We start from the raw sequence: 26959 nt of genomic DNA, 5'->3' as shown, positions 1-26959 counted from the left end.
CTGCGGGTGTTCTCGGCTGACAGCGTTTACCGAGCAGTCAAGCAACGGCAGGTGCTAACGAGAATTCCGACTAAGAACAGCGCGAATCCTGCGCTCATCGAACGGAAATAAATTTCCGACGGAGTCTTCTGTCTCCGATTACACAAATGGACGCACACAGTGTCACAAACACCACGACAAACAATAAACAGACAGTTCCAATGCAATAAAACAGGAGAAATGTTTACCCTTAGATGTAGGCCTCAAAATGGCCACCAGCACACGTCAGCACTTAAGGTGTTTTGATGAAACAGCGCCTCCCGTTGGAGGGTGATGAATGTGCACCCCCTTTCTAAGAGCTGACTGAGGAAGCGCTCGCCTTTTTCTTATTCTCTAACACACAGACACAGATAATCCCAAAATGTCTCAAAGTCGGCACAAAATGTAACAAACTGTGCAGATATCAAGCTAGGCTCGCCATATGTAACGGAATCAAAGTGATGTAACTAACCAAAGTTGTATTTTAATACAGTGTTAGTAGTTCACTTTTTATAAACAGAAGAATAGGCTGTTTTTATCATCAGGGAGTTTAATTAAACACTCTGTATTGACTTTGAGACAATAAAAGAGAGAGAGATGGGATCGTTTGAGAATCTTTAATTTCTGAATTATAAATTCTAAACAATCTACCAGGACTACTCTGTGATGGATGAGAATGGATTCGGATGTTGTGTTGGTGCGTGTGTGTGAGTGCGTGTGTCTGGTTCAGATTCTCTAGGATGACGTAATCGAATCTGGTCGTCTTTGTTATGACTAGGTATCACGAGGCTTATAAAGTGATGACATGAGCCGCTATTTTGCCGTGTACGTACCCAGTGGGGTCTCCCAAGTAGATCAGGAATTGCCAGGTCTGGAAACCTCGGATGTACGGTGGAGCTGTCGGTGCAGCGATCACAACGTTTCAAAGCCCGTCTGGAGGGTTGACCCCGGTACCGTTCAGCGGCGTCAGCAGGTGCTCTTATTTTGAAAGGACGTCGTCTGGTTGTTAAACGACGAAAATCTCCCGTTTCACAGTTCTTAGTTTAAAGAAAACGCATCCGGCCAGGCTGCGCTTGTCTTTAGGATGATGGTGAACAGAACTGAAGTCAAGATGGAACTGACTTAAAATGGCGTTGCCTTGTTTTTATATCTCTGACTTGTTGATAAGTTTCAGTAAAGTAGATTGGACACTTGAAGTCAACACCAGATTCTCCTGCGGCAGCCGAAAGCTCTGATTGGTTGGAACAATGTGTCATGCGTTTCTATGGAGATGAGGATCAGTGTGCCTGTGCCGTAGTCCTGGTTTCATTAAACATAATTCATGACATTTTTATTTCACAGATCATTCACTTGATTATTGTTGATCAACATCTGTTTTGCTTAATAATTTTAATCACAAATAAAGTACTTTGATTAAGTAAAGTTTCTTCTTCTCCTTCGGACTCTTCTCCTGGAATGTAAACAGTCTGAGGAACACCCGACCTTGGTTTTTCTACCCGGTGTTATTGTGGTGTTATTGTGCACCGGGCAGCTGTATGGAGTTGAAAACCATGAACTTCATAACCTTACATATATATATATATATATATATATATATATATATATATATATATATATATATATATATATATATATATACATATACATATATATATATATTATAGAAAAAATATATAATGTAGAAAAATGGTCAATAATATACACATTCGGCCATATTCTGATTCAGGTTTTTAGTGTGGAGTGATTTTTGTGCCACCAACTGGAGCGTACAGTGATCAATCTGCAAGAGCACAACCTGCTCTGCAGTCATATGCAGCCCTCTCTCTGCATGCTCAACTCCGTCTCTGCCTGCACAAATCTCCCTGTTGTTGCTCAATTTGCAATTTTTAAAGCAATGTAGCCTCTCCGTCAGCCAATCTGACAGCTCTCCATTATGCAATCAAAGCATGTCCAGGAAATACTGCCAGGAAAATTGCCCTTTTTTCAGATAAAGAGGACTTTATATAATTATATTTAATTAAGTTGATTAACCCTCCTCTTTTCCTGGGACATTTCCACTGTTCACTTCCTTTTACACATCAAGGGCTCATTTATGTCTAACCAAACAGAGAAGAAACACTTTATATGTTGAAATTAAAAGTCCTCTTTAACTGAAAAGAGTGCAATTTAAGTTTTAGGAATGGGCAATGTATCTTTTCTGGAAGTCAAATATGGTCACCCTAATCATGACACATGAATTACAACAAAGTATTTTGCAGGTAGTGGATGGTGACTGGTAGCTAACCAGCAGCAGAAAGCTGTTCAATAAGCTGTTAAATGGGTGTTTTTCTGTAAAGCAGTATTTCCTGGACATGCTTTGATTGGATAAAACAGAGCTGTCTGTGATTGACTGTTGGAGAGGCTACTTGTTGAAAGAAGGGAGAGATTTGCATGCGCAGAGACAAGAGTTGAGCCCACAGAGAGGGCTGCAGCTGCTGCACACAAGCGCAGTCAGGTTCTGTTTGTGCAGACTCATTACTGTACGCTCAAGTTGGTGGCACTAAGTCACTCAATGAACTGGCTGGTCGTTAATCATGTCACTTCAGAGGAGTTTTCCGACCATTTTACTTGACATCAAAACTTTTCATTATGGTTTGCGGCATGTAAACATGCTAGCGGAGTTAGCATTAGCATATCGGTGCGGTAGCATTTTCCTCTCTCTGAAGTCTGAACTATAACCTTGAAATATTAACGGTGTGCTGCTGTTGCTGTCTTACCCTAATGTGATGTTGAGTGACTTACATAAGCGCTGAGCAGGGTTTGCTCAACAATATATAGGTTTTGCTGTATCGCCCCGCCCCCTGACTTGTCAACAAAGCTGCGGGAAGTGGAGGAAGTTCTTTCTTGATACTTCCTGTGTGCGACGGTGTAGTTCTATATTCATTAATTATTATTTCTGTTTCAGACTAAAAAACTCATGTACCAACTACACATGTCGTGATTGTGTTGAGCATGTAGATGTGAACAAATAAAAAAAGTTAACTGAAAAAAATAAAATAAAATAAACCAAAATGATAGGGGGGCTTGTGATTATTTTAGGGGGGGCTGAAGCCCCCCCTAAAATGGACCTAACGACGTCAGCGAGTCTTAACCAAAGAAATTCCAGTAATTGAGCAAAAACATTTATTTTTTTACACTACATTTTATAAAACAACAGGGCACAAAGTGTCGACAGATTAAAAAAAAAACGTAAAATATTAAAAGGTTGTCTCCGAGGGTCTCTGCAGCTCTCTGGGCACCACGCCTCATGTAGCTGTCTCCGATGATCCAAATGGCTATGGAGAATAAATAACAGGTTTGTCATAATTGTTTAAAGTACAAAACCATACATGAAGTGGTGAGTCAGGTATTTGGAACTTACACTTGCTGCGTTGTGTAACTGTTGTTGGAGACACACAGGCTGCCATGGTGACCTTTAAACAGATCTAGGAAAAAAATGTAATAAAAGAATGAAACTTAAAAACTCCCAGACCTCATGTCATATTTACTAATCAGCTATGGCTGATTTATTGTTTGGATCACAGTGAGTTACACTAATTCTAATATATTTTTTATTTCTATTACACATACATACTTTTTAACTGTTATTTTCACATGACTGTTATCAGGCTCTCTTGTTCTGGTTCTCATGATAATTCCCTACCTAACCCTACCCAAGAATGACTTCCCCTGTCCCGCTGGGAGGGTATCAAACACCGCCAGCATCTGTTGGAGCCTGTGGCGGGGTGCTGAGGGCCGGCTCCAGCCCAGGAATGAGCTCTCCTCGCCAGCCGGGAGGGTTTGAAACACCGCCATCCTCTCCTCTGCTGGCTGGAGACCATGGCATGCTGTTGTTCATTCTGTTATGGTTACCGGTGCTTGTCTTGCAATGTGAAACGCTTGGTCTCAGATTTTGTAAGAAAAATAATAAAATGTCCCCCCAAAATACGACTTAAATATATTTTCTCTTCTTCATTATACATTTAATGGCTGGTGCGACTCAAGAGCGATAGCCCGGAGAATACGGTACTGAAAACTTGCTCAAAGCAAAATGTTTTCATTACGGAAATAAATTATAAACTTACCGATTTAATACTTTTTTAATCCAGGTACTTTTCACGAACAGGCGCCGAAAACCTCCACCTAAACTTCGTGTTAGGTTCAGGTCCATGGGTGTTCCACAGTTAGCTCCGGTAGGGTTGAAGCTAGGTGGCTACATCCGTTAGCTCGGCTCCCACCTCCGCGTTAGCTTTAGGTTATCCAGGGTTATTTTGTAGCTAGTTCGCTCGGGTGTCGTCACACGATCCCAGCCTTACAGCCCCACCCTCAGCTCCTCCTCTCTTCCCTTTTATGGAATTGTCTGGGCTGGACGGAACCTGTGACACGCTCAAAATGGCGGTGGTGGCCACCTCCCGTTATAGACAAAAAACGTGTTATTGGAGCCTATGGAATCATTTTGTCCAGTATGTGCCTATGGAATCATTTTGTCCAGTATGTACAGTCTATGATGTCGCCCCAAAATTTTCTGTAATGAATGAAGAAGAATTTCTGCCTCTCCCCATTACCCCAGAGAAACCGCCCAGTAAGAAAGGTAAATCTGAAATGGCAAACAATGATATTGCCACCTCTTTATCATCGTTGATAAAGATCGCATGAACTGAAGACGTTGGTTAAGGATAATACAGCTCAAATCTCGAGCCTGAGGGGAGATTTGGATGTCCTCTGCAAGCAAGTGATTGAAGTAAAGGGTAAGGTCTCTCAACTCGAAATCACTGTTACAGAAGAAAAGAAGCATCTTATCACGCTTGAATCGCGCATTACTGACATAGAGAGATATTCGAGGCGCTGGCATTTAAAGTTGCACGGAGTGTCTGAGAGGGTGGAAGACAAAGATGTGCGGAAAGAGGTGACCCGTATCTGCCAGGAGCTGCTGCCATCAGATGCTGAACGACTCCCAGATGTTATCGACACAGTCCACCGTGTCGGGGTGAAGAAACAGAGCGCCACCAGAGGCATCATCATGCAGTTCTCCTCACGGGTGCAAAGAGCTGCGATGTGGGCTGCAGCGAAAAACTCATCCTACCTTCGAGGGAACGGTCTACCCTTCGCGGAAGATCTCTGCAAAGCTGATAGAGAAGCAAGGCTGAAGCTCTGGCTGCTTGTGAGTGAAGCACGCAAGGCGGGGGAAATCGCATACTTTGTAGGAGGCCGTGCTTTTATTGAGAAAAAGGGGATTTTTACCTCCAGCCTGAGTTGAGGATCTTGGCTACTACAACTCTCCACACTTGCACCATGTTCCCCCAGACAATTTGCCTTAAGTTCTGCACAGGGGCGGTTCTAGACCAAATTTTCCAGTTGGGCCACAGTGGGGCCAGTATTTTTTCATGGGGGCACAAGAAGAAAAAAAAGGAAAAAAATTAGGGCAATATCAAAATTCTTTTTTGTCTCCGCCATATGACTAATTTTGTGCTTGTGCAAAATTTTACCAAAGGAAATTCCTAGTACTGTGAAACTACTCACTTTTTTGTTCTCTTCTTTTTCATATCTATCTTTACTCTATTTTGAAAATCAAATTTATCAAAAAATTTCCTTTACTTTTTTCATCTATGATCTTATACAGCTGTATTTTACTAGAATAAGATTCAAATAAATTCATAATCAAAAACAATGAACAAGTAAACTATTACAGCGAATGCAGTAATGGTTTACTTGTGAAAGTAAAACTGGCATGTTTTTATGGTACTCAAATAACAATTCTGAGTGCTTCACCGCAAAATGAGACTTGAGTAAAAAAATAATTCTAGTTGATTATTATAGTTTGTGACTTTATTTGAAGATTACATGTACTGTACATATGAAAAATAAACATTCAAACAAATTAAATATCTGCACAATACAATTTCTTAGTGCAGTGCTTTTTGTAGTACACACACACACACACACACACACACACACACACACACACACGCGCACACGCACACACACACACGCACACACACACACACACACACAGAGAACAGCATTATATAAAGCTGTAACAAAAGTACTGCATGTACTGAACCCCCCCCCCCCCCCCCCCTTCCTCCTCTCTCAGTTGCTTTTTTCCAGTTCCTAAATCCACATGGTGAGTCAAACACACTTCCTGCGCTACTTGGCGAGCTAAAATGTCTGCATGCATGACAATAAGTAGAGTCCATAGTAGCAGAATATTCAACCCAAGGATGACTTTCATACCAGCTTGGCTGAAAGCTGCGTCTTCTGTCTCCTATTAATGTCACTGGAAATGTCCTCAAATGATGCTGAGTAGGTGGGTCATCCTTGCACTTGCTGATATCTGAAAGAAAATAAATGTTAGCATGAGGATAAAAGTCATAATTAGTTAATTCAGAGTCTTATTTTATCTATTTATTAAATATAAACAACAGAAATTTTGGTCCAGAGTCAGCATGCCTCAAATGCATTTTACACAATATGAGCTGCAATCACAGAGGGGTTGTGAAACACCCACAAACCTGACGGTAGTGTACACGGTGCACATGACAGAAGATGTCCCTCTTTTTGCTCCTCACTCTCTCCCTCACAGCCTACATCTTCCTCCTCCTCACTCTCAGGGTGGACAGCCTCTGACCTCTCTGGTTCCTCTCCAACCAACTCCTCCTTCTCTCTTTCATCCTGCTTCTCAGCTCCCTCGTGACTTTCATCCTTTCTCTTTTGCTAGTGACTGTTGGCTCATATGTCGTGCATTTATGTTGTATTTACATGTTCTTATACCTTATTTTGGTGCTGTTCTCGTATCAATCCTTCATATAGCTCGCAGGGTAAGTACTGTGCGATCGGCAAGTTAAAGTTCATCTTAATTTCACAGATTTGTCGTTATCCATAGTTTCTCTCAACGCCATGGGTCTAAGGCAGGGGCGGGCAATCCTGGTCCTCGAGGGCCCCTATCCCACATGTTTTAGTGTTTTCCCTGTTTCAACACACCTGATTTCAATCAGCAGGAGATTATCTGGCTTCTGCAGCTTGATGAGCTGCTTAATCAACTGTGTTGGAACTGGGAAATAACAAAAATATGGAGGATACTGGCCCTCGAGGACTGGAGTGATAACTTGAAATGAAAAGCTTTATTTTTGTTTGGGAAACATTACAAAACTGATTTTTTTTTCAGGAAACTCATACGGGTTATGATGATGTCTGCTTTTGGAAATCTTAGTGGGGAAATTAGACCTTTTTCTCACATGCTACACAAAGGTCTGCTGGAGTTTGTACTTTTAAAAACACTTTTACTGGTAAAATAATACATACTGACTGTGATGATAATGGTCACTATATATGACAGATGCTGAAAATATATACTTACAACTTCATTCTAATTAACATTTATGGATGTAACTCAACAAGTGATAATAACAATTTGCTTACAATCGTAGAAAACACCATTTGTTACTGGTTGGCTAAATTCCCTCATGCTTATCTAGTTATAGGAGGTGATTTTAATTAGCCTGGCAAGCCAGACTAAATAATACATTTATTTAGTCTGGCCATGCTCCATTGACAGCTCTCGGTTGTGGGGCGGGTTCTACCGTTGTCTTTCAAATGATCTCCGCATTCCACTGGACAATGAGTGTGACATACTCTTGTTTCACTCTGTTGCATCATCCCACCCACCAGGCATATAGAGTGCCCTGATTGGCCCACAAAGCGGATAAAGCTCTGTGATTTGTTCACTAAGCAGATAGAGCACTATGATTGGCCCACCATTAGGGACCAATCACAGCTCTTTATGTGTTTGAAACCCCTCTAGAGAGCTGTGTTTGGCAAGCCAGAGTCCTGGTAGGAGCTGCGGAGGTTCCAATGGAGCGTGCCTAGACCAAACTTTGCAAAGCAAGAATTTGGTCTAGTTCACTAGGCTAGATTTTAATGTCACTTTGGACAACACCAGGTGGCCACCAGGTCCTCAATCTAATACTAATATACACCTAAAATCAATAATGCAAAGATTTGATCTAATAGATATGTAACTACAGGGGTCCAACAAAGAATGGCCACGCATCATACTGATGTCTTCGGATGTTTATTTTGCTCTCTCTCTCTCTCTCTCTCTCTCTCTCTCTCTCTCTCTCTCTCTCTCTTATTATCTTCAGACACCGTGAAAACTGAAGAAACACAAAGTTTACACCATAACTGTTTGAACTTATCAGTCTCTCATGTCATTGTCCATAAACAGTCTCGCAGAACAGAAAGAAAATGCGCAATAATGAATCACAAAAATGTCCTCTCATTACCAGTGTAGAACACATATGCAACATTATACAAACATTATACATGAAACCTTACCGTGTGCGCCTCTTGGACCACATGCAGAATGACATTAACGTCGAGGCTGTAGACGCATCTGTAGCCATGTATCCATGCTATGGTTGCTATGGTAGCGCTGTCAAACAAACTCTGATCATGTGACCATTACAAACTACCTCATACAAACTTTACAGCAGGTTACATATTTAACAAACCCATATTTTGTAATCACATATTTTAGACATGTTTTTTAAATCAATGTTACACTTTTATCATCTTATCTAGTAATTAAATGAACCAAATTAAGCATCTCTCTATCACAGAAACATTTGAAATAAACAACTTTATTTTAACTGTCTCAGGGACAGTTACACTCCCACCAAATTACTAAGATTTATGAACTGTTAATAATTTGAATAAATCTAGAATTTTTCAGAACCAAACAGTTGTGACAATCTTGCAAGTCAAGTCTAATATTTTAACCATCCCATATACATTTACAGAAGTTCCACTGGAACATTCTAATTACTCTCTATTAGGACCACTAATATATGTATAGGGCGTTCAAGAGTGGATGGTTTATTGAGCCTTTCACCCTCTTTTTGATAGTTTTCAATTTCCTAGTTGTATTCTGGCTTTTTTTGCTAGATGCTGAATCCTAGCAACTACATTTACTGCTGTATGCCATTTTGAGAACCTTTTGAGTCGCTCCAAGAAGTTCCTGTCCTCTACTACCCTTGTTTGTAGTATTTGTGTCGTTTTGACCTCTGGATCACCTACCAGAAGGTCTGGAGTTGAGTCTGGTGTGACAAACCCTCTTTCCCACAGGAAATGAGGTCCAGTGAGCCAATTTGAACTGATCAGTTCTGCCACTGTGAGGCCTCTGGAAGCGTGATCCGCTGGATTTTGATTGGTGTCAACATAGTGCCACTGTGCTGGATCAGTTGCTTCTCTGCTTCTTTGCACTCTATTAGCAACAAAAACATGAAATCTGCGGGCTTCGTTGTTAATGTAGCCCAAAACCACCTGTGAATCAGACCAGAAATACTCTTGATCAATTTTGAGCTCCAGTTCCTCTTTTAGCATTCTGCTGACTGCTGCAGACACCACTGCTGCTGTTAATTCCAGCCTTGGTATGGTAACAACTCTCGTGGGTGCAACTCGTGCTTTGCCCATGACTAAGGAGCAATGCACTCTGTCTTCACTCATCACCCGGACACATGAGCACTGACCATACCCGCGATTGCTCGCATCTGAAAAGTGGTGGAGTTCTATTCTTTGGACTTTTCCAAGGTTTTCAGGTACAAAGCATCTTGGGATTTGGAGTTGCTGCAGGTTCTTCAGATCAGTGACCCTACTCTCCCATTGTGGCTTCAATTCACCAGGCAGTGGCTCATCCCATCCAATGCTCTTTAGACACATTTCCTGTAGAATTTTCTTTCCTATTAGAAGGAAAGGAGCCAAGAAGCCTAATGGGTCAAACACAGAGGCGATAATGGAAAGAATTCCCCGTCGTGATACTGGTTTCTCCTCCAGGGCAACTTTAAAGGAGAAGGTGTCACAGCTTACACTCCATCTTACTCCCAACACAGTCTGAACTGGGAGTTCATGATGACTGATGTCCACATCCTGGGCTCCACTAGCTCGTTCACTATCTGGAATTGACTCCAGGACTTCTCTGTTGTTGGATATGAATTTGTGAAGCCGTAATCTTGCCTTCGCACACACCTTCCGCACATCTCTCACTAGTTCAATGGCTGCATTCACAGTTTTTACACTGACTAGCCCATCATCAACATAGAAGCTACTTCTGATGAAGTTGGCTGCTGTCGGATGTTCCCTTTCATTTTGGCTCGCAAGATACTTCATTGCATAATTTGCGCAGCCTGGTGAGGATGCTGCCCCGAAAAGATGGACTTTCATGCGATATTCTTTTGGCTCTGTGTTTGTTTCACCGTTTTCCCACCACAGGAATCGCAAGTAATTTCTGTCTTCTCTGTTCACATGAAATCTGTGAAACATCTTCTCTACATCACAGATTATTGCAATAGGGTGTTGGCGAAATCTGCAGAGTACTCCAGTCAAACTGTTGATGAGGTCCGGTCCGGTCAAGAGGTGATCATTCAGAGCTGTGCCACTGTACTTTGCAGAGCAGTCAAACACAACCCTGATTTTTTCTGGTTTTCTTGGGTGATAGATGCCTTGATGTGGAATGTACCACGTATTTCCTTCTCTGGGATCATCTTCAGCTCTTTCAGCATCACCTTCCTTGAAGACATTGTCCATGAACCTTACGTAATCGTCCTTAAATTTGGGGGTTTTCTCAAACTTCCCTTTCAGGTGCTTAAGTCGCACCAGAGCCAGACGCTTATTTTCTGGCAGCTGAGGGCGTGCCTTAAAGGGAAGTGGCATCTCTAAGTGCCCGTCAGCATTCTGGTGTATTTCCTCATTTAGCAGATGCATGAACTGTATGTCATCTTGTGATATGCTCTTTTCTCCAGGAGCTGTGTCTTTGAAATCTGACTCAAGTACTCTGATGATGGTGGCTGGTGTCAGAGGTGGAAGCTCCTTAACAGATAAGCGATGGCACAGGCCTGTCACTTCTGTTGATGTTGCCATTTTTTGTGAACTGCCAACAATGCTCCAGCCCAGGTCTGTCTTGATTGCATATGGCTCTTCATCACCTCCCGCGATTACTTGCCGTGGTGCCAGTGCTCTAGAACAGTCGTAGCCTATTAACAGCCCGACCTTGCAATCCATTAACTCGGGCATCTCCTGTGCTATTCTGGTTAGATGTTTCCATCTCTTGGCAGTTTCAGAGGTGGGAATGTGTGAACGTTCAAGTGGGATGAAGTCTCTGGTATAGGCAAGTGGCAAGTTGATAAAGACTTTGGAGTAAAACCCTCTAACTCTGAGCCCACTAACCCTTTCGCTCTGAACGATGGAATCTCTTCCCATCATAGTGGTTAGCTTTAACTTCACTGGCTCTAAACTCATCCCCATCTCCTCACATACCTCTTGATCTACAAAAGTGTTGCTACTCTGCGTATCTAATAAAGCATACACTAAGGTCTCTCTCTCTGGAGTGGTGGTTGAAGAAACCCACACAGGGACTATCATGGATGTGCTCCCACCATCTCCTTTGTCCATTTAGCAAGAAAGTGCAGATATGTTTTCTTCTGCCTGCATTCTATGTGATGATGTGTTCACTGCAGTTGTTGGACGGTCTTCATGAAGAGCTGTTGGATGATGTTTTTTACAAACCCCACAAGTCGCCTTGCGCTTACAGTCTTTGGAATTGTGTCCTCTTCTGAGACAGCCAAAACACAGGTTATTTTCAAGTATGAACTTTCTCTTGTTTTCCACATACATTTTAGCAAAGGTCTGGCATTTGTGAATAGAATGGCTTTCTCCACAGCAAATACATGTGACTGAGTTTGATGGCAAAGCATGTGCTTTTCTTTCTATATCAGCCTCATTTGAATTGTTCTCCACTTTGCTGTATCCTGTGGTTGTTCTGTCTGATGCTTCCACACTTGTGATGTATGCATTAGCCTTTGGACGCTTTATGTCTCTAGCTTCAGTGTGTTTCAAGGCATTAAATGATGTTATGGGATTGCATGCAACTTCCGCTTCTTGTGTAACAAAGTCAGCAAATTGTTTGAAGCTTGGATATTCTTCTGTTTGCCGTAACTGCACCGTGACATGACGATTCCAACGAGAAGTCACCCAGTCAGGAAGTTTTCGGAGCAATTTTTGATTCTCTTCACAGTCATTTAACACCTGCAGTTCTTTGATGTATGGCATAGCATTGCTGCAGGCTGTCAGAAAATCACTGAATTGTCTCAGTTTAAGTGACTCTCTTGAACCAATCTTTGGCCAGTTGTTCAGTTTTTCCCTAAATGCACGCTGAATTACAAAGGGGTGACCATACCGAGCATTCAAAGCTTCCCAAGCTTGGTCATATGCTTGGTCATCTTTTCTGTAAAAGCTTCCCTCCAATACAGACCGTGCTTCTCCACTGATGTATTTGCGTAGGTAGAACAACCTGTCGGCTGGATTTGTGCATCGCCGTTCTATCAAAGCTTTGAAACTAGTGCTCCACTCTAAGAACTTAAGTGGGTCCCCTGAGAAGACTGGAGGTTCAGGTGCAGGAAGTCTGGTGAGGACCATCGTGTCATGCAATGCTTGCATTAACAATGACTCATTGTTATTATTGTTTGGTTGTTCATTGTTATTATTCTTGTAGGTTTGCTCTGGTACGATTTCTTCAGGAGCTAATGGAGGACAACTGACTACCTCACTGTGTGCACTTTTGACTTCTCCACAGACTTCACTTGAATCTGCTTGAGAATAAGCTTTTAGCTTTGCAGTTATTACCTGAAGATCTCGCTGATTTTCTAGTCTTTTAAGCTCTTGCCTTTGTGTAGCAATAGCCTCCTCCATTTCTATCTCGGCCTGCTTCGCGGCAAGCTGTGCAGCACACTCTGCCTTTTTTACATTGATGCTTTGCTGCTCCGATAAACAGCTTGAGCGGTGGCTACGTACTGAAGGTCGGGAGATTGTAGTCCCAAATATTGACTGAGCATATTCTCTGTCTAGCACCATGTGAAGTCTTGCATTTTCTGCCATAGCATCAAACTCTTCTATCCCCACTTCGCTCATACGTACTTTAAGTATTTTCATCAAGTCCGCTGTTACTGCTGTGCAGGAATCAATTTTTCTTCTAGTCTCAGTAGAAGGGGCTGCCTGCGATCTTATATCTTCGCAGGGGCGGATTTAGGACTGAAGAAGATCCGGGGCTTAACACACACGCGCGCGCACACACACGCGCGCGCACGCGCACACACACGCATGCGCGCACACACGTGACACGCACTAGTCAACATCATATATATTTGTCTTGTACCACATAATGTTTAATCTGAAGCTACATATTCAGCATATTCAGGGCAGAGTATTGTTCCTGTTAGTGTTTAGTGTGAGATGATAGTGAATATTCCCTTTCTTTCTCCAACAACTTTACCTGATAGTAAGCTAACTTTAGGCAAACCAGCAGCACAACAAATATTTTCAAATAAGACTCACAAACCTGAGTCAACACCAGTCTCATCAGAGCTGGGGTTCTGTCGTTGTACTTTTGGTCTAAAAAAACGTCCTTATATCCATCTTCACTCATGCGTTTCAGAGAGACTGCAGAAGCCAGCTGCTGAAGGGCTTCTCTTCAGTCTCAGGTAAACTGTATACTGACTAAGTAGCCTAGTGGTAGAGTGTCTGCCCTGAGATCGGGAGATCAGGGGTTCGACTCCTGGTCGGGTCATACCAAAGATTTTGAGAAAAATGGGACCCAATGCCTCCCTGCTTGACACTCAGCATTGGATTGGGGTTGGATTGGGGGGTTAAACCACCAAATAGTTCCCGAGCGCGGCGTGTCTGCAACTCAGGGGATGGGTCAAAATCGGACAATAAATTTCACCACACACCTGTGTGTGTGACGACTAAATGGGACTTTACAAACTACTGCCAGCTGCGCCCTCTCTGTGTGACTTTGGTACTGCATGTTACTTCCGCGATTTAGATCCGGGGCTTATCATGAAAGATCCGGGGCTTCAGCCCAAGTAGCCGGGCCTAACGCCGCCCCTGTATCTCCGTATGTATTTTTCACTTGTGACTCCAGCCCTTCGACAGTATCCATCATGTCAGCTAATTCCTGGTCAGAGCACTCTTCTTTAAGTTTGGAACGTGTAGCTTTAACTTGTTCTTTCCAGGTTTCATATAATTTGACAAATTTACTCTCCTTCTGAGAAAACTCTTGTTGCTTAATTTCTAACATTTTGGGTGTTAACTTTCGCTCCCTTGAGGATTTCCTGGGCTCTAGTCTTGAAGTATTAGCGGCAGGCTTCTGCTTTATTTCTATTTTAGCATGAATATCACCTATGAGTAACTCCAATTTCTCCCTTTCAACATCATCAGTCTGTAATTTCAATTGTTCATTCAATCTACTTAGCTCTTCCTTAAGGGAATCGATTTGTTCTCCGAATTCTTCAATATGTGATTTTTCTGTGTTTACTGACATTGTACATGTTTCAGCAAACCTGCTGCATAACAAGTCGTTGCTATATGTATATGCGATCCTGGCAAACATATAATTCTCAGTACAATCTGATTCTTGCAACAATTTGCTTAACAACACCCCTTGTTAGTCTTCTTTTAAGTTGAACTCTTAAACATCATTAGAACACTTTAAACAACACCACTTGTAAATTAAAGGGGAACAGTTTGGCTATGACAGGCTGGTTACCTTTAGCTCAGTACCTTTCTCATACAAAATAAATTATTATATTAATAGACCTCTCCAAACTTTACTAACAGCTGTGGATATATCACAGCCCAACCTGACGTTGACCAGAGCCGTTATCTTTTCCTTGAAGACGGGGGATTATACAGTTTTTGCTGTGTGCAACGGCAGAGAGTTGCAGACGGTTGCAGAGCTGTAGTTTATGATGGTCAATGTCGCCCTCTATTGGTGAAGTCGTAGTCGTTGCCGTCCAAAGCGCCAATAATGATGTTTCCTCTTTTCGAGTTTGCAAGCCTCCTTTCCGCTGTGTTCTCGAACCACACACACTGCGCTGTCAAGAACCTTTCTTCTTTTCTTCTTCTGGAACATTCACTGCTTCTAACGTTGAACTTCCAAGCACGTTGGCGGTACGTTTTCACTGTAACTACAGGGGTCCAACAAAGAATGGCCACGCATCATACTGATGTCTTCGGATGTTTATTTTGCTCTCTCTCTCTCTCTCTCTCTCTTATTATCTTCAGACACCGTGAAAACTGAAGAAACACAAAGTTTACACCATAACTGTTTGAACTTATCAGTCTCTCATGTCATTGTCCATAAACAGTCTCGCAGAACAGAAAGAAAATGCGCAATAATGAATCACAAAAATGTCCTCTCATTACCAGTGTAGAACACATATGCAACATTATACAAACATTATACATGAAACCATACCGTGTGCGCCTCTTGGACCACATGCAGAATGACATTAACGTCGAGGCTGTAGACGCATCTGTAGCCATGTATCCATGCTATGGTTGCTATGGTAGCGCTGTCAAACAAACTCTGATCATGTGACCATTACAAACTACCTCATACAAACTTTACAGCAGGTTACATATTTAACAAACCCATATTTTGTAATCACATATTTTAGACATGTTTTTTAAATCAATGTTACACTTTTATCATCTTATCTAGTAATTAAATGAACCAAATTAAGCATCTCTCTATCACAGAAACATTTGAAATAAACAACTTTATTTTAACTGTCTCAGGGACAGTTACAAGATATTTGGAGGGAAAAATACCCACATGACAGAATTTTTACCTGGGGTAATAAAACAAGAATCAGACAATCAAGAATAGATTTTTGGTTAGTTTCAAATAATCTCGATGAATATGTCAAGGTTGACATCCTCTCGACCCCTTTGACTGACCACAAAGCCATCCAAATTAACATTTCTTTACTTCCTTCTTCCACCACACGCCAACATAATGCATAATGGAAACTCAACAGCTCCATCTTGTGTCATGACGTAGTAAAAACCAAGGTTAAGGAACTAATACAAGCTTTTTGGAATGAGGCCCAGGCTGAAAAAGTTTATGGGAGTAAATGGGAACTTCTAAAGTTTGAAGCTGGAATTTTTTTTTTAGAAAATACTGTAGTGAGCTAGCAAAATGCAAACGTTATGAAGAAGAAAAGGTGATTTCTAAAATAACACAGTTGTCTTCTATTTGTCCAGATAAGTTATCCCCTGAAGAACAAGAAACTCTATAGGAATTTCAAAATAAACTGGATAAACTCTATCAATCTAGAGCTGAAGGGCCTTTTGTAAGGTCCAGGAAACAATGGCTGGAAGAAGGAGAACAGAACTCAGCATATTTTTTAGGCTAGAAAAATCCCAATCCAAAAATAACACCATTCATCAACTAAAAATAGACAATGTAATATGTGACGATGCTAATCGAATTGCAAACTTCTGTTCCAATTTTTATAAGGAGCTATATAGCTCTCGTTATTGTGATGACAGTGCTGTCTGTTTTTTTGGACTCTTTAACGGATATTGCTCCAATTAGTACGGCGGATCAAATGTTCTGCAATAGTCCAATCACCTTAAAAGAAATACTAGAGTCAGTTAAAAGTTTAAAGAACAACAAATCTCCTGGTGTGGATGGACTCACTTCTGAATTTTACGTATCCTTTTCTGAAGAGCTAGCTCTATTTTTATTAGAGATCTTTAATGAGAGTATTTCCAAAGGTTTTCTCCCTCCAACTCTAACACAGGGCCTCATAACCCTGATCCCTAAACCTAAGAAGGATATCTCACTTATTGACAATTGGCGGCCAATTAGTCTCCTCAGTAACGACTATAAAATTCTAGCTATTATATTTGCTAAGCGCCTAAAAAATGTGTTAGATAATATTATAGATGAGACGCAGTCTGGGTTTTTGAGGAACAGACACATTTCTAACAACATTCGACTCGTACTGGAGATTACCCTGAACTAATTCCCAATGAAAGTTTTATCCTCTTTTTGGACTTTTGCAAGGCATTTGACTCCATTGAACACAATTTTATCTTCAAAACACTATAGAAATTTGGATTTGGGGATTTTTAATTTTTTTTGCAGAGCAATTAAAACCTAAGGGAACAGTTCAATTAAACTAAAGAATGGCACATCTCCTAGATTTCAGTTAAATCGCGGGATACGTCAGGGATGTCCCATCAGTCCTTATTTATTTATCCTGGCCACTCAATTATTGGCCTCTCATATCAAAATGAGCAACCTAAAAGGCATATCGATTGCAGATAGAGAAATCATTATTAGTCAACTGGCTGATGACATGACCCTTTTCTTACGTGACTCATCTCAAATTTCCCTCGCTCTTGATGTTATTCAGGTTTTTTCCAAAGCTTTGGGCCTTTGTTTAAATATAAATAACGGCAAACTAATGGCAGTCAAGAACTGTGAGCTACCCTCCATCTGCAATATTCCAGTTAAAGAAGTGACGTACCTAGGAATAGTTGCAACAGTAACAAAAAAACAAAAAGACAGAGGTGACCTGAACTTTACCCCAATATTAGAAAGAACCAAAAAAAAAAAAGTTTTCATTTAAACAGTGGCTCCAAAGGGACCTTTTATTAAAAGGTAGAATACTACTCGCCTAGGCGGAAGGAATCTCCAGACTTACATATGCTGCTATTTCTTTGGACGTTAATAAAACAATTACAAAAGAAATTGATCAGATGCTTTATAAATTTATTTGGAAGAACAAAACTCATTATATTAAAAAAATCAGTACTAATGAATATTTACAAATATGGTGGAAATGTTTTTTATTTTAATATTTTAAATAACACATTCAAAATTAATTGGATTAAACATTATTTAAAAGACCCAAAGTCTATGTGGAATATCATTTCCCATCAAATCTTTTCTAAGCTGGGTGGACTAAAATTTCTCTTAATGTGCAACTACAATATTAAACGTATACCTGTCTCTCTCTCAAATTTTCAGAAACAAATGTTATTGGCTTGGTCTCTAATTTATAAGCATAACTTTTCTCCTAATATTTACCTTATATGGAACAATACAGACATCTGTTACAAAAGGAAATCCTTATTCTTTGACAATTGGTTTAGGAATGGCATTACAAAGATCAATCAGCTCTTTAATAAAGAAGGAAATGTATTTACTTATCAAGAATTTCTTTCTCATTATAAAACTCCTGTAACCCCTAAAGAATTTGCTATTGTTTTCAACACTATTCCATCTGGTGTTATCATGCTTTTCAAAAGTTGTACCACCCCACCATCTAACATGACCCCCTTGCCTGATCCAAGTGACACATTTATAGGGAAACTTTGTTTTCTATCAAGATGATGGCCAAATAAGCAGATTCGCTCCCTTTTTCTAGCTGATTGTGTTTCTGTACCACATGTTCTCCCTAAATGGAATTCACTTGTTCAGAACGTGTCGTGGGAAAAAGTATGGACTCTTCCTAACAGGTACTTGCTTACAAACAAAGTCAGAGAAGTCACATTCAAACTCCTTCATCGCTATTATCCTGTTAAAACATTCCTGAGAAGATTCATTAAAGACTTTGATGTATCCTGTACTTTCTGCAAGGAGCACCCAGAAACTATCAACCACTTGTTCTGGACTTGTGAACACACTCGGAAACTATGGCAAGGCGTCTGCAGATTTATATTGGACCATATCCATGAGACCTTTGTATCACATTTTCACAATGTTCTGTTTGGATTCCTAGACTGTCAGAGAGATTTGGAAAATGAACTGTTCCTATCTAATCTTATCATATTGCTGACGAAGTTTTACATCCATAAATGTAAAGTGTTAAAAATAAGACCTTCCCTTTGTGTCTTGAAAAAAGAACTCAAGCTTTATTTGAAAATGATCTCCACCTCGAACAATAACAAAGCCACTAAGACACTAAGTCTCTGCTCGAAATTTCAAATCTTTCCACTGTTCATACTCAGTTGCATGTCTCGTATTGTTTCCTGTTTTGATCATCATTCTCATATGTTTCATAATTTGTATACAGTAACCGCTGGCGTTGAATCTGTTGGTATGTTTTTGTTGTGTTTGTACTGTTTCCATGTGCTTCATATTGGACATTCAGTAATTTATGTATCTTGATTGTATTGTTAATGGCCCAATACTCGAATAAAAAAATAATTAAAAATAAAAGAAGTTATGAAAACATCTTTTCTCTAGTTTAGTAGAGAAAAAAGATGACGAGAATTTTGGTCACATGACTTCCGGGTTCAAACCAGCATTTCCGGTGAAGCAATGGCGACTGTACGCGAGCTCAAGACGCCATTTTGCTGCAGCCAAGTGCTCTCAGCCCTGTTGAGCGCAGCAGCAGCTCTGGAAACAGTGCGAGTGTGAGCCGACGGTAATTGCCGACTGCTCTGTATGGATTTAACGTCTGCATTCGTTCCAGCTTGATGTTTGAAGGGGACCGAAAACCGATTATTATAAGGATGGGGGAACCCTGTGACCTTAAACATTCCGTAAAGTGAGTATCTCGCGAACCACTTTTGTTTAAGGTTTCTGTAGTTTTGGTCAGATGGAAACTACATAACAAAACACCAATAGCTAGCATACAAGCTAAGCCAGATTGAGCATTTTTAGTATAAAGGTCCGTTTTACACCAAAATGAAACCGTATCAGCCCGTCTACACTGTTCATTAAATAGGAAAATTAGTGAGCTGCTGTAACTCGTGAAAAATATGCGAATATTGGATCTGCGTTATTTCATATATACAAAACAAACGTTAAAGCTCACGTTAACCTACGAATGTTACCAGTGCTAATGCTAACACTTTGTGTTTGGAGAGATCGTCGATTCGTTTTCCATTAATATGATTGAAAAGGAATGGCCAAGCAGCGAGTTAAAATTCATAGTTGTCACGATAACAGTTACAGAGACATTGGTCCGCCAATGTTAACACAAAACAATATTATTAGTGGACACAAAAGAAGCTAACCATCTCTTAAAACATGGCCTCCAAGGAGATATTTCAGTGCTATCTAGCCTGGCAGACTTGGTTATTTTTGTGATCCAGTGTCGCAAATGAACCGCTTTGTTAACGCTTTGTTAAATAAGTATAGTGCATAATTGTAATGTGTAACATGACTTGGACAGCGAGTTCTCTATTTATTGCTTCATTCATCATTTTAAAGGCCATGTTTTGGCTGGATCCACCTCCCTCTCACACACAGGCCATGCTGACATTAGCTGTGGCCATTTCTGTCCAAAAATCAACGGGCATACATCAATTTGTTTGCTTTCTCTGGACATTGATATGATTTTGATGCAAGCCTTACTGTTGCCTTACATCAGTGTTTCCTCTTTATTTTCAACATTTATTTTTGTTTGAATCATGGATTGATGTAACCTTCTGTATGTTGGTTGAATACTTAAATATTAGCAACAGAGCCAAAAATCCCAGAGGCAATGGTTTGTTTAAATGCTGATGAACACCAGACACGTTGCCACTGACAAAAATTACCCAAAAGAGCAATCCTCGTTTTTGTTTAATCTCTCTCCACCCTCAGGTGACAACTTGGTCTTTGTTTCATAAAAACAGAGCATTCATGTTGATTTCAAAAGTAAAATTTCCCCCATTTTAGTAATGCAGCTTTATTATGTTTGTTGTTTAATTCGGGTCGAGTTTCTTTTGAGCATAACAAGATGGAAGTGAAGTGGCCCTCACGTGATCGTTTTAGACCAATGTGGTTCACACATTTAGTAAACTAATCCACTACGGGTGTCCTTGGTGTCCGAAAAAGCAACAATCATGATTTTAATGCCTTAAAAACTTCTGAATTTGTGAACAAGAATAATTTTTAGTGATGTCCAGATACAACTTTTTTCACTTCCGATATGATACTGATATTGCAGCCTTCATCAATATCGTTTTCTGTTTGATATTTTACCTATTTCATAGTGTGGAAAGATCAATTGATATTACTCAAACAGAAAAGAAAAGCCAGAAACAGTAAGCATAAAAAACTGACTTTTATTTTTTAATTTTTTTAGTTTTTTTTTAAAACCTTTTGTTGCATAAATGTGAACAGCTGAGGTTAGGGACATAAGGGGAAAAAACTATTGTTCATTGACCAACTGCTACAAGTTGACTGTCTAAAGTTTCAATTTCACACACTGTGAAAATCCTCATGCAATGTTTTGTGATGCTGCTTCTAATGCATGAGGTTGGACGTATTTATTTTCCCCGGGAAACTTGTGCAAGACAAGCGTTGCACTGAGCCAAACTTGTCTTTTTCAGACTTTAACAAAAAATACAGCCACATGGCTGACATTGTTCTTTGCTACTTTGCTAACACTCGGTTTTCCGCCATGACGAGCTTCCTTTTAAGGTGCTCGTGCATTGCTGTTGTGCTCCAGTGAAAGAAGATTTTCACTTTGCAGTGTTTGCACTCAACGTGGACCCAAATTTTTGGCTACGTTGCAGACTTGCCATGTCTTCTTTGTCCGGTGACAAAGACTGATCTGGATGGCCACTACTGCGCATATTTCTCAGAGCTTAACGCAGTAACTAACCCAGATGACAGAAGAAAGAAAGTAAACAATCTTTTATATAGCTCCTCTCAAGAGGCGCTTCACACAAAAAAATAAAGTTTAAAAAGATTTCAACACATGATAAAACATTTCTTTTAAAAGGGAGAAAAAAGTAGAAACTGTGATAAAATATTATAATGAAAGGGAGAGAGAAAAAGAATAGGAAAGAGGAAATTCAGTGGATTCAATTCAAGTTTATTTATAAAGCGCCAAATCACGACAAGAGTCGTCTCAAGGCACTTCACATAATAAACATTCCAGTTCAGGACAGTTCATTAAGCCAATCAGAAATAACGTTTCCTATATAAGGAACCCAGCAAATTGCATCAAGTCACTGACTAGTGTCAGTGACTATACAGCAATCCTCATACCAAGCAAGCATAAAGCGACAGTGGAGAGGAAAACTCCCTTTTAACAGGAAGAAACCTCCAGAGAATCCTGGATAAGCAGCCATCCTCCACGACTCACTGGGGATGGAGAAGACAGAACACACACACACACACACACACACACACACACACACACACACACACACACACACACACACACACACACACACACACACACACTCACACTCACACTCACACACACACACACACACACTAGTAATGTGTCTATAGTTATATTGTGATTTCTTAGTAAATATTCTATTTGGTGAGAGATAAACTTTATTGTATTTATCCTAGTGGATCTCTAATTAAACGGGTAAACTAGTAGTAGCACGTCCAACGTCAAGGAAAGCAAAAAGTTATTGTCAGGAGAGGGAGAATGTGTAAGTGGTTAGCAGCAGTGTGCTAGTCCAGGGATTCCCAATGTGTGGTGCGCGTTCCAGCGGAACCACGGCTCTCGGGTGCACAAGTGAGCACATCTGGGCTGGGCGGAGTTTAAATGGCGCCAGTAACGAGACGCGGTGACTTAAACGCTGCAAGTTGTGAAGCGCGTTCCATCCGCCAGCCGCATCACCAAGCGGAAAGTGAATGCGTCAAGCATAAACCAAGCTTCATGGAGCTGTGCCGCGCACGCACGCACACACACACACACACACCCAGATTCAATAAGCGCGCACGCCGCGCAAACTCCGGCGCGCCGTCAGACTGAAAGCAGAAATGAGCGCTGCCTCCACTGTGATAAAAACTTTTAAGAGATTTTATAACTACATTTTTCATTCAAGGTCAAATTAAAATATTAGCTTCTATTTTGGGATGACGTATTAAAGTCGGGTCGCTCCAGTCAGTGACTCAGAACCTGACTACAACGCCTGTTACTGCAGCATTTGTTATTCCAGTCCGCGTGGCAGCGGATCGCAGATTCAGCCACACCATGAAACAGCAATAAGTCGGTCTGAGGTAAAAGTGAACCTCATGGCTATATCGTTTCCATATTTTCCCCTATAGACATTTAGTAGGTGATCAGCTCAGGTTTACGCAGAGCAGAAGGAAGGAGAGTGCTCTGGTCGCACAGGTTAAACGTTACTACTTTAAGAAAACCGTTAAATTGCATTTTTTATATGCTACCTGGGCACTCTAAATATTGATTTAAAATTAAATCAAAGGAAATTGTAATGGTATCGAATGCATTTTAATTACTATTTAAAAAATGAAAGTGATGGGGAAAAAGGTCGATCATATTTTTTTAACCCTGTCTGTTTAGCTTGACGTCTGCTATATATATATATATATATATATATATATATATATATATATATATATATATATATATATATATATAACACTTACAGAGAAAATAAAGTTAACAGCTGAAATAGCAGAAAATAGTACAGTTAAAGAGCAGAATGTAGAAGAAAGCAGTAGAGTGTGAAAAGTGGTCAGTGTATCCTCCAGCAGTCTAAGCCTATAGCAGCATAACTACAGAGATTACTCTGGATAATCTATCCTATTTAGATGGAGGCAAGTTGGAGGCAGGGCAACGGAGAGCCGTCTTTACCGACTGTACACTCCACCTCCCTGTACTCCCCCACTTGTCCAGATTTAGGCTAACATCAGATTTTAACCATAGGCCATATCAAATAAAAATGTTTTAAGCCTATTCTTAAAAGTAGACAAAGTGTCTGCCTCACGGACTAAAGCTGGGAGCTGGTTCCACAGGAGAGGAGCCTGATAACTAAAAGATCTGCCTCCCATCCTAATTTTAGATATTCTGGGAACTACCAGTAGACCTGCAGTCTGAGAGCGAAGTGCTCGGTTAGGAACATATGGAACAATCATATTACTGATGTATGATGGAGCTTGATTATTAAGAGCTTTATATGTGAGAAGGAGGATCTTAAAATCTATTCTGAATTTAACAGGTAGCCAATGTAGGGAAGCTAACCCCCAAATTCCACTACCTCCGCTCCGACACGAACGCCGGAGCAAAATCGGTCCCGTAGTAGTCAATCAGAGCAATTCCACTACTGCGGCCGTGCTCCGGCAGTGCGGCACCATGCGCCGCCCTCTGTTCCGGCGTCTGGCAAAAATAGAATCAATCCTATTTTCGCCGGACGCCGGGGCACCTCCGCAGTAAATGGACAGAAATCACAACCGCCCAACAGGAAAAGGAGCAAGCACAACTTCTGTTCTTCACAATAAATCGATAAACAAAAGGTGTTTTTTGTTTCATATGCACAGGTTTAACAACTTTTAACAACTATCAATGGCGGCTGAAGTTTAAATGCATAAAAGTAAGCCATAAATACAGTTTCTACTATCAAAGTAGTCACACTTTGTTGATCCAAACACTGCTGATCTCTCAACACAAATGATGGGCAGATTAAACAGTTCGTGCCGATGCTTTTCCCACACAACGGTTGTTTGGATCTAACTTCTGCGTTTATTGCTCGGACTGTATCGCAAGATCTCGAAAATCCCGCGCATGCTTGTTTGCCCACCTCAGGTCTCCGCACCGGAGCGGAGCCGTTGTAGAGCGGGTACCAGTAAAAATTGAGTTCGGAAGCAAGCGGCTGTGGAAGGCAGGGGCGGACCGGAGCGGAGCGGAGGTAGTGGAATTTGGGGGTTAAGACAGGAGAGATATGATCTCTCTTTTTAATTCTCATCAGAACTCTAGCTGCAGCATTTTGGACAAGCTGAAGACTTTTAACTACATTCTGTGGACTTCCTGAGAGTAACGAATTACAGTAATTCAGTCTTGATGTCATAGATGCATGAACTAGTTTTTCAGCATCACTCCTGGAAAGGATGCTTCTAATCTTAGCAATATTCCGAAGGTGGAAAAAGGAAATCCTACAAACCTGATTAACCTGGGATTTGAATAACATGTCCTGGTCAAAGATAACACCAAGGTTCCTTACTTTGTTCTCAGAGATTAATGTAATGCCAATCAGGTCAGGCGATTGGCTAAGCAATTTCCTTTTCTGGATTTCTGGTCCAAAGATGAGAACTTCCGTCTTGTCTTGATTTAAAAGCAAAAAGTTTAGAGTCATCCAATTTTTTATGTCCTCAACACAAGCCTGTAATCTACCCAACCGATTAGGTTAATCAGGGTTAATGGATAAATATAACTGAGTATCGTCAGCATAACAGTGGAAGTTTATCCCATGCTTTCTAATGATTTTACCAATTGGGAGCATATACATAGTAAAAAGAATTGGTCCAAGCACTGAACCCTGTGGTACTCCGCAAGTAACCCTGGAGTATGAAGACGATTTGTCATGTACGTTTACAAAATGAAATCTGTCAGACAGGTAGGATTTAAACCAGCATAACGCTGCTCCTTTGATCCCTACAACATGTTCAAGTCTTTCTAAAAGAACATTGTGATCAACTGTGTCAAAGGCAGCACTGAGATCTAACAAGACTAGAACAGACACAAGATTCTTATCTGAGGCCATGAGAATATCATTTGTAACTCTCACTAATGCAGTTTTAGTGCTGTGATACTCTCTAAAACCAGACTGAAATTCCTCAGAGCATTAGTGTTTAGATGCTCACATACTTGGTTGGCCACTATTTTCTCCAGGACTTTGGATAAAAATGGAAGGTTAGATATTGGTCTATAATTCATTGGGTCATCTGGATCCAGAGAAGGCTTCTTAAGTGAAGGTTTGATTACAGCAACCTTAAAATCCTGTGGTACATACCATTTACTAAGGATAGATTGATTATATCTAGAATGGGGGCAGTAACCAAAGGAAATGCTTCTTTAAATAATTTGGTTGGGATTGGATTAGGGCTGCAACTAACGATTATTTTCATAATCGATTAATCTGTCGATTTTTTCGATTAATCGATTAATCGGTTTGTTATTGTTTAGCTATTTAACCTATACAAGTGATGAATACATTTCAGTTAAGAAAAAGAAAAACATAAGAGAATTGTGCAGTTGACTGCAATCTATTTTATTGCACATGAACACAGTCAGCGGTGTAAAATGAGCTAAGCAGTGCAAAATATCAGTCCAGAATAATTTTTTGGCATCAAAATATGAGGTAAATTCCATAAAAAAAATTGAAAGCGTACAACTATGCCGCGTTATATTCACCTGGACACAGCTCGTCTGTATATTTTTCTCCGCTGAGTTGTCCTTTTATGAATGAGGAACATAGTTATGAGTTTGTGCTGTTTTTCTCTTAACGAGAACATTCTTATAAACAGACGTGCTAAATTTGGCAAGCGCATGATACACAACACGGAGGAGATTCACGATTGCATCTAGTCAATCAGAAGTAGAACACCGTAGACTGACACGGCAAAAAACATGTTTAACATCCACTATAACGAACTCAGCTCCCAAATTTGATCTGCGTTAGCTTGTTTATTTTCTGTTACTTAACGGACTTTCCTCTGCTGCATCAGCCCCCACATGTTTTCGTCTCAAATGTTCACTTAGGGACGTCGTGCTTCCGTGCCATGCTAGATGGTTTTTGCATATTTTGCAGGTCAACCGTCTTTTCATGGCATCTAGAGTGACGTGCTCCCATACTCGTGAGGTTTTTGTCCGGGGTTTCTCTTGTTTTGTCGCTTCTATTTTTCTTCCGTATTTCTTCTTGTTCCGCCATCTCTCACAGCAAGATGAGCGTCAGTAACGTGATACGTCATGAAAACCGAGGGCACTTATTGGCTCATTTCTTCTTCTACGGCTCCACTGGTAGATCAGTGGCTCATTACTGCCACACTCTGGCGGCAAATTGAACAGATTGTAACCGATGTCAGATTGTGGTAAAAAATAGACTTTATGCGGTAAAATATGATTATTAAACAACTAATCGATGACTAAAAAAGTTAACTATTTTAATAATCGACTATAATCAATTAAATCAGCTTTTTTTAAAACGTGCATACAAAAACTGGCGAAAGTTAACACTTTAAATCATGAATTGTCTCACTATATATACACTATTTGCAGAGTGATGTTTTGCTGCTTAAACTCTGTTTAAGGTGCATTTTTGTCATAAGCTGTAATGCCATGTGTTTTGTTCTGTACTTTTGAACAACTCTGTT

General features: G+C 40.5%; 1 protein-coding gene and 1 long non-coding RNA gene across 5 annotated transcripts in view; one reads left to right on the top strand and one right to left on the bottom strand.

Annotated features, from left to right (window-relative positions):
- Window positions 1-6131: 6131 nt before the first annotated feature.
- Window positions 6132-26959, bottom strand: part of LOC139070014 (uncharacterized) — a 162856-nt gene continuing 142028 nt past the window's right edge. Inside the window, exons 3-4 of the long non-coding RNA XR_011520682.1 lie at window positions 6549-6738; window positions 6132-6370 (exon numbers count right to left, since the gene is read on the bottom strand). This is a non-coding gene — a long non-coding RNA (uncharacterized lncRNA). The remainder of the gene's footprint in view (window positions 6371-6548; window positions 6739-26959) is intronic.
- The window catches only part of setd2 (SET domain containing 2, histone lysine methyltransferase), a 111781-nt gene continuing 103910 nt past the window's right edge, over window positions 19089-26959 (top strand). For all 4 annotated transcript variants that reach the window (XM_070551558.1, XM_070551559.1, XM_070551560.1 and 1 more), the window contains exon 1: window positions 19089-19436. In XM_070551558.1, coding sequence (XP_070407659.1) covers window positions 19366-19436 — 71 coding nt within the window. In that variant the 5' untranslated portion in view covers window positions 19089-19365. The remainder of the gene's footprint in view (window positions 19437-26959) is intronic.

Source organism: Nothobranchius furzeri, chromosome 5 (genome assembly GCF_043380555.1).
Source record: "Nothobranchius furzeri strain GRZ-AD chromosome 5, NfurGRZ-RIMD1, whole genome shotgun sequence".
Lineage (NCBI taxonomy): Eukaryota > Metazoa > Chordata > Actinopteri > Cyprinodontiformes > Nothobranchiidae > Nothobranchius > Nothobranchius furzeri.
Note: the sequence above shows the minus strand (reverse complement) of the source record. Positions and strands in the feature narration are given on the sequence as shown.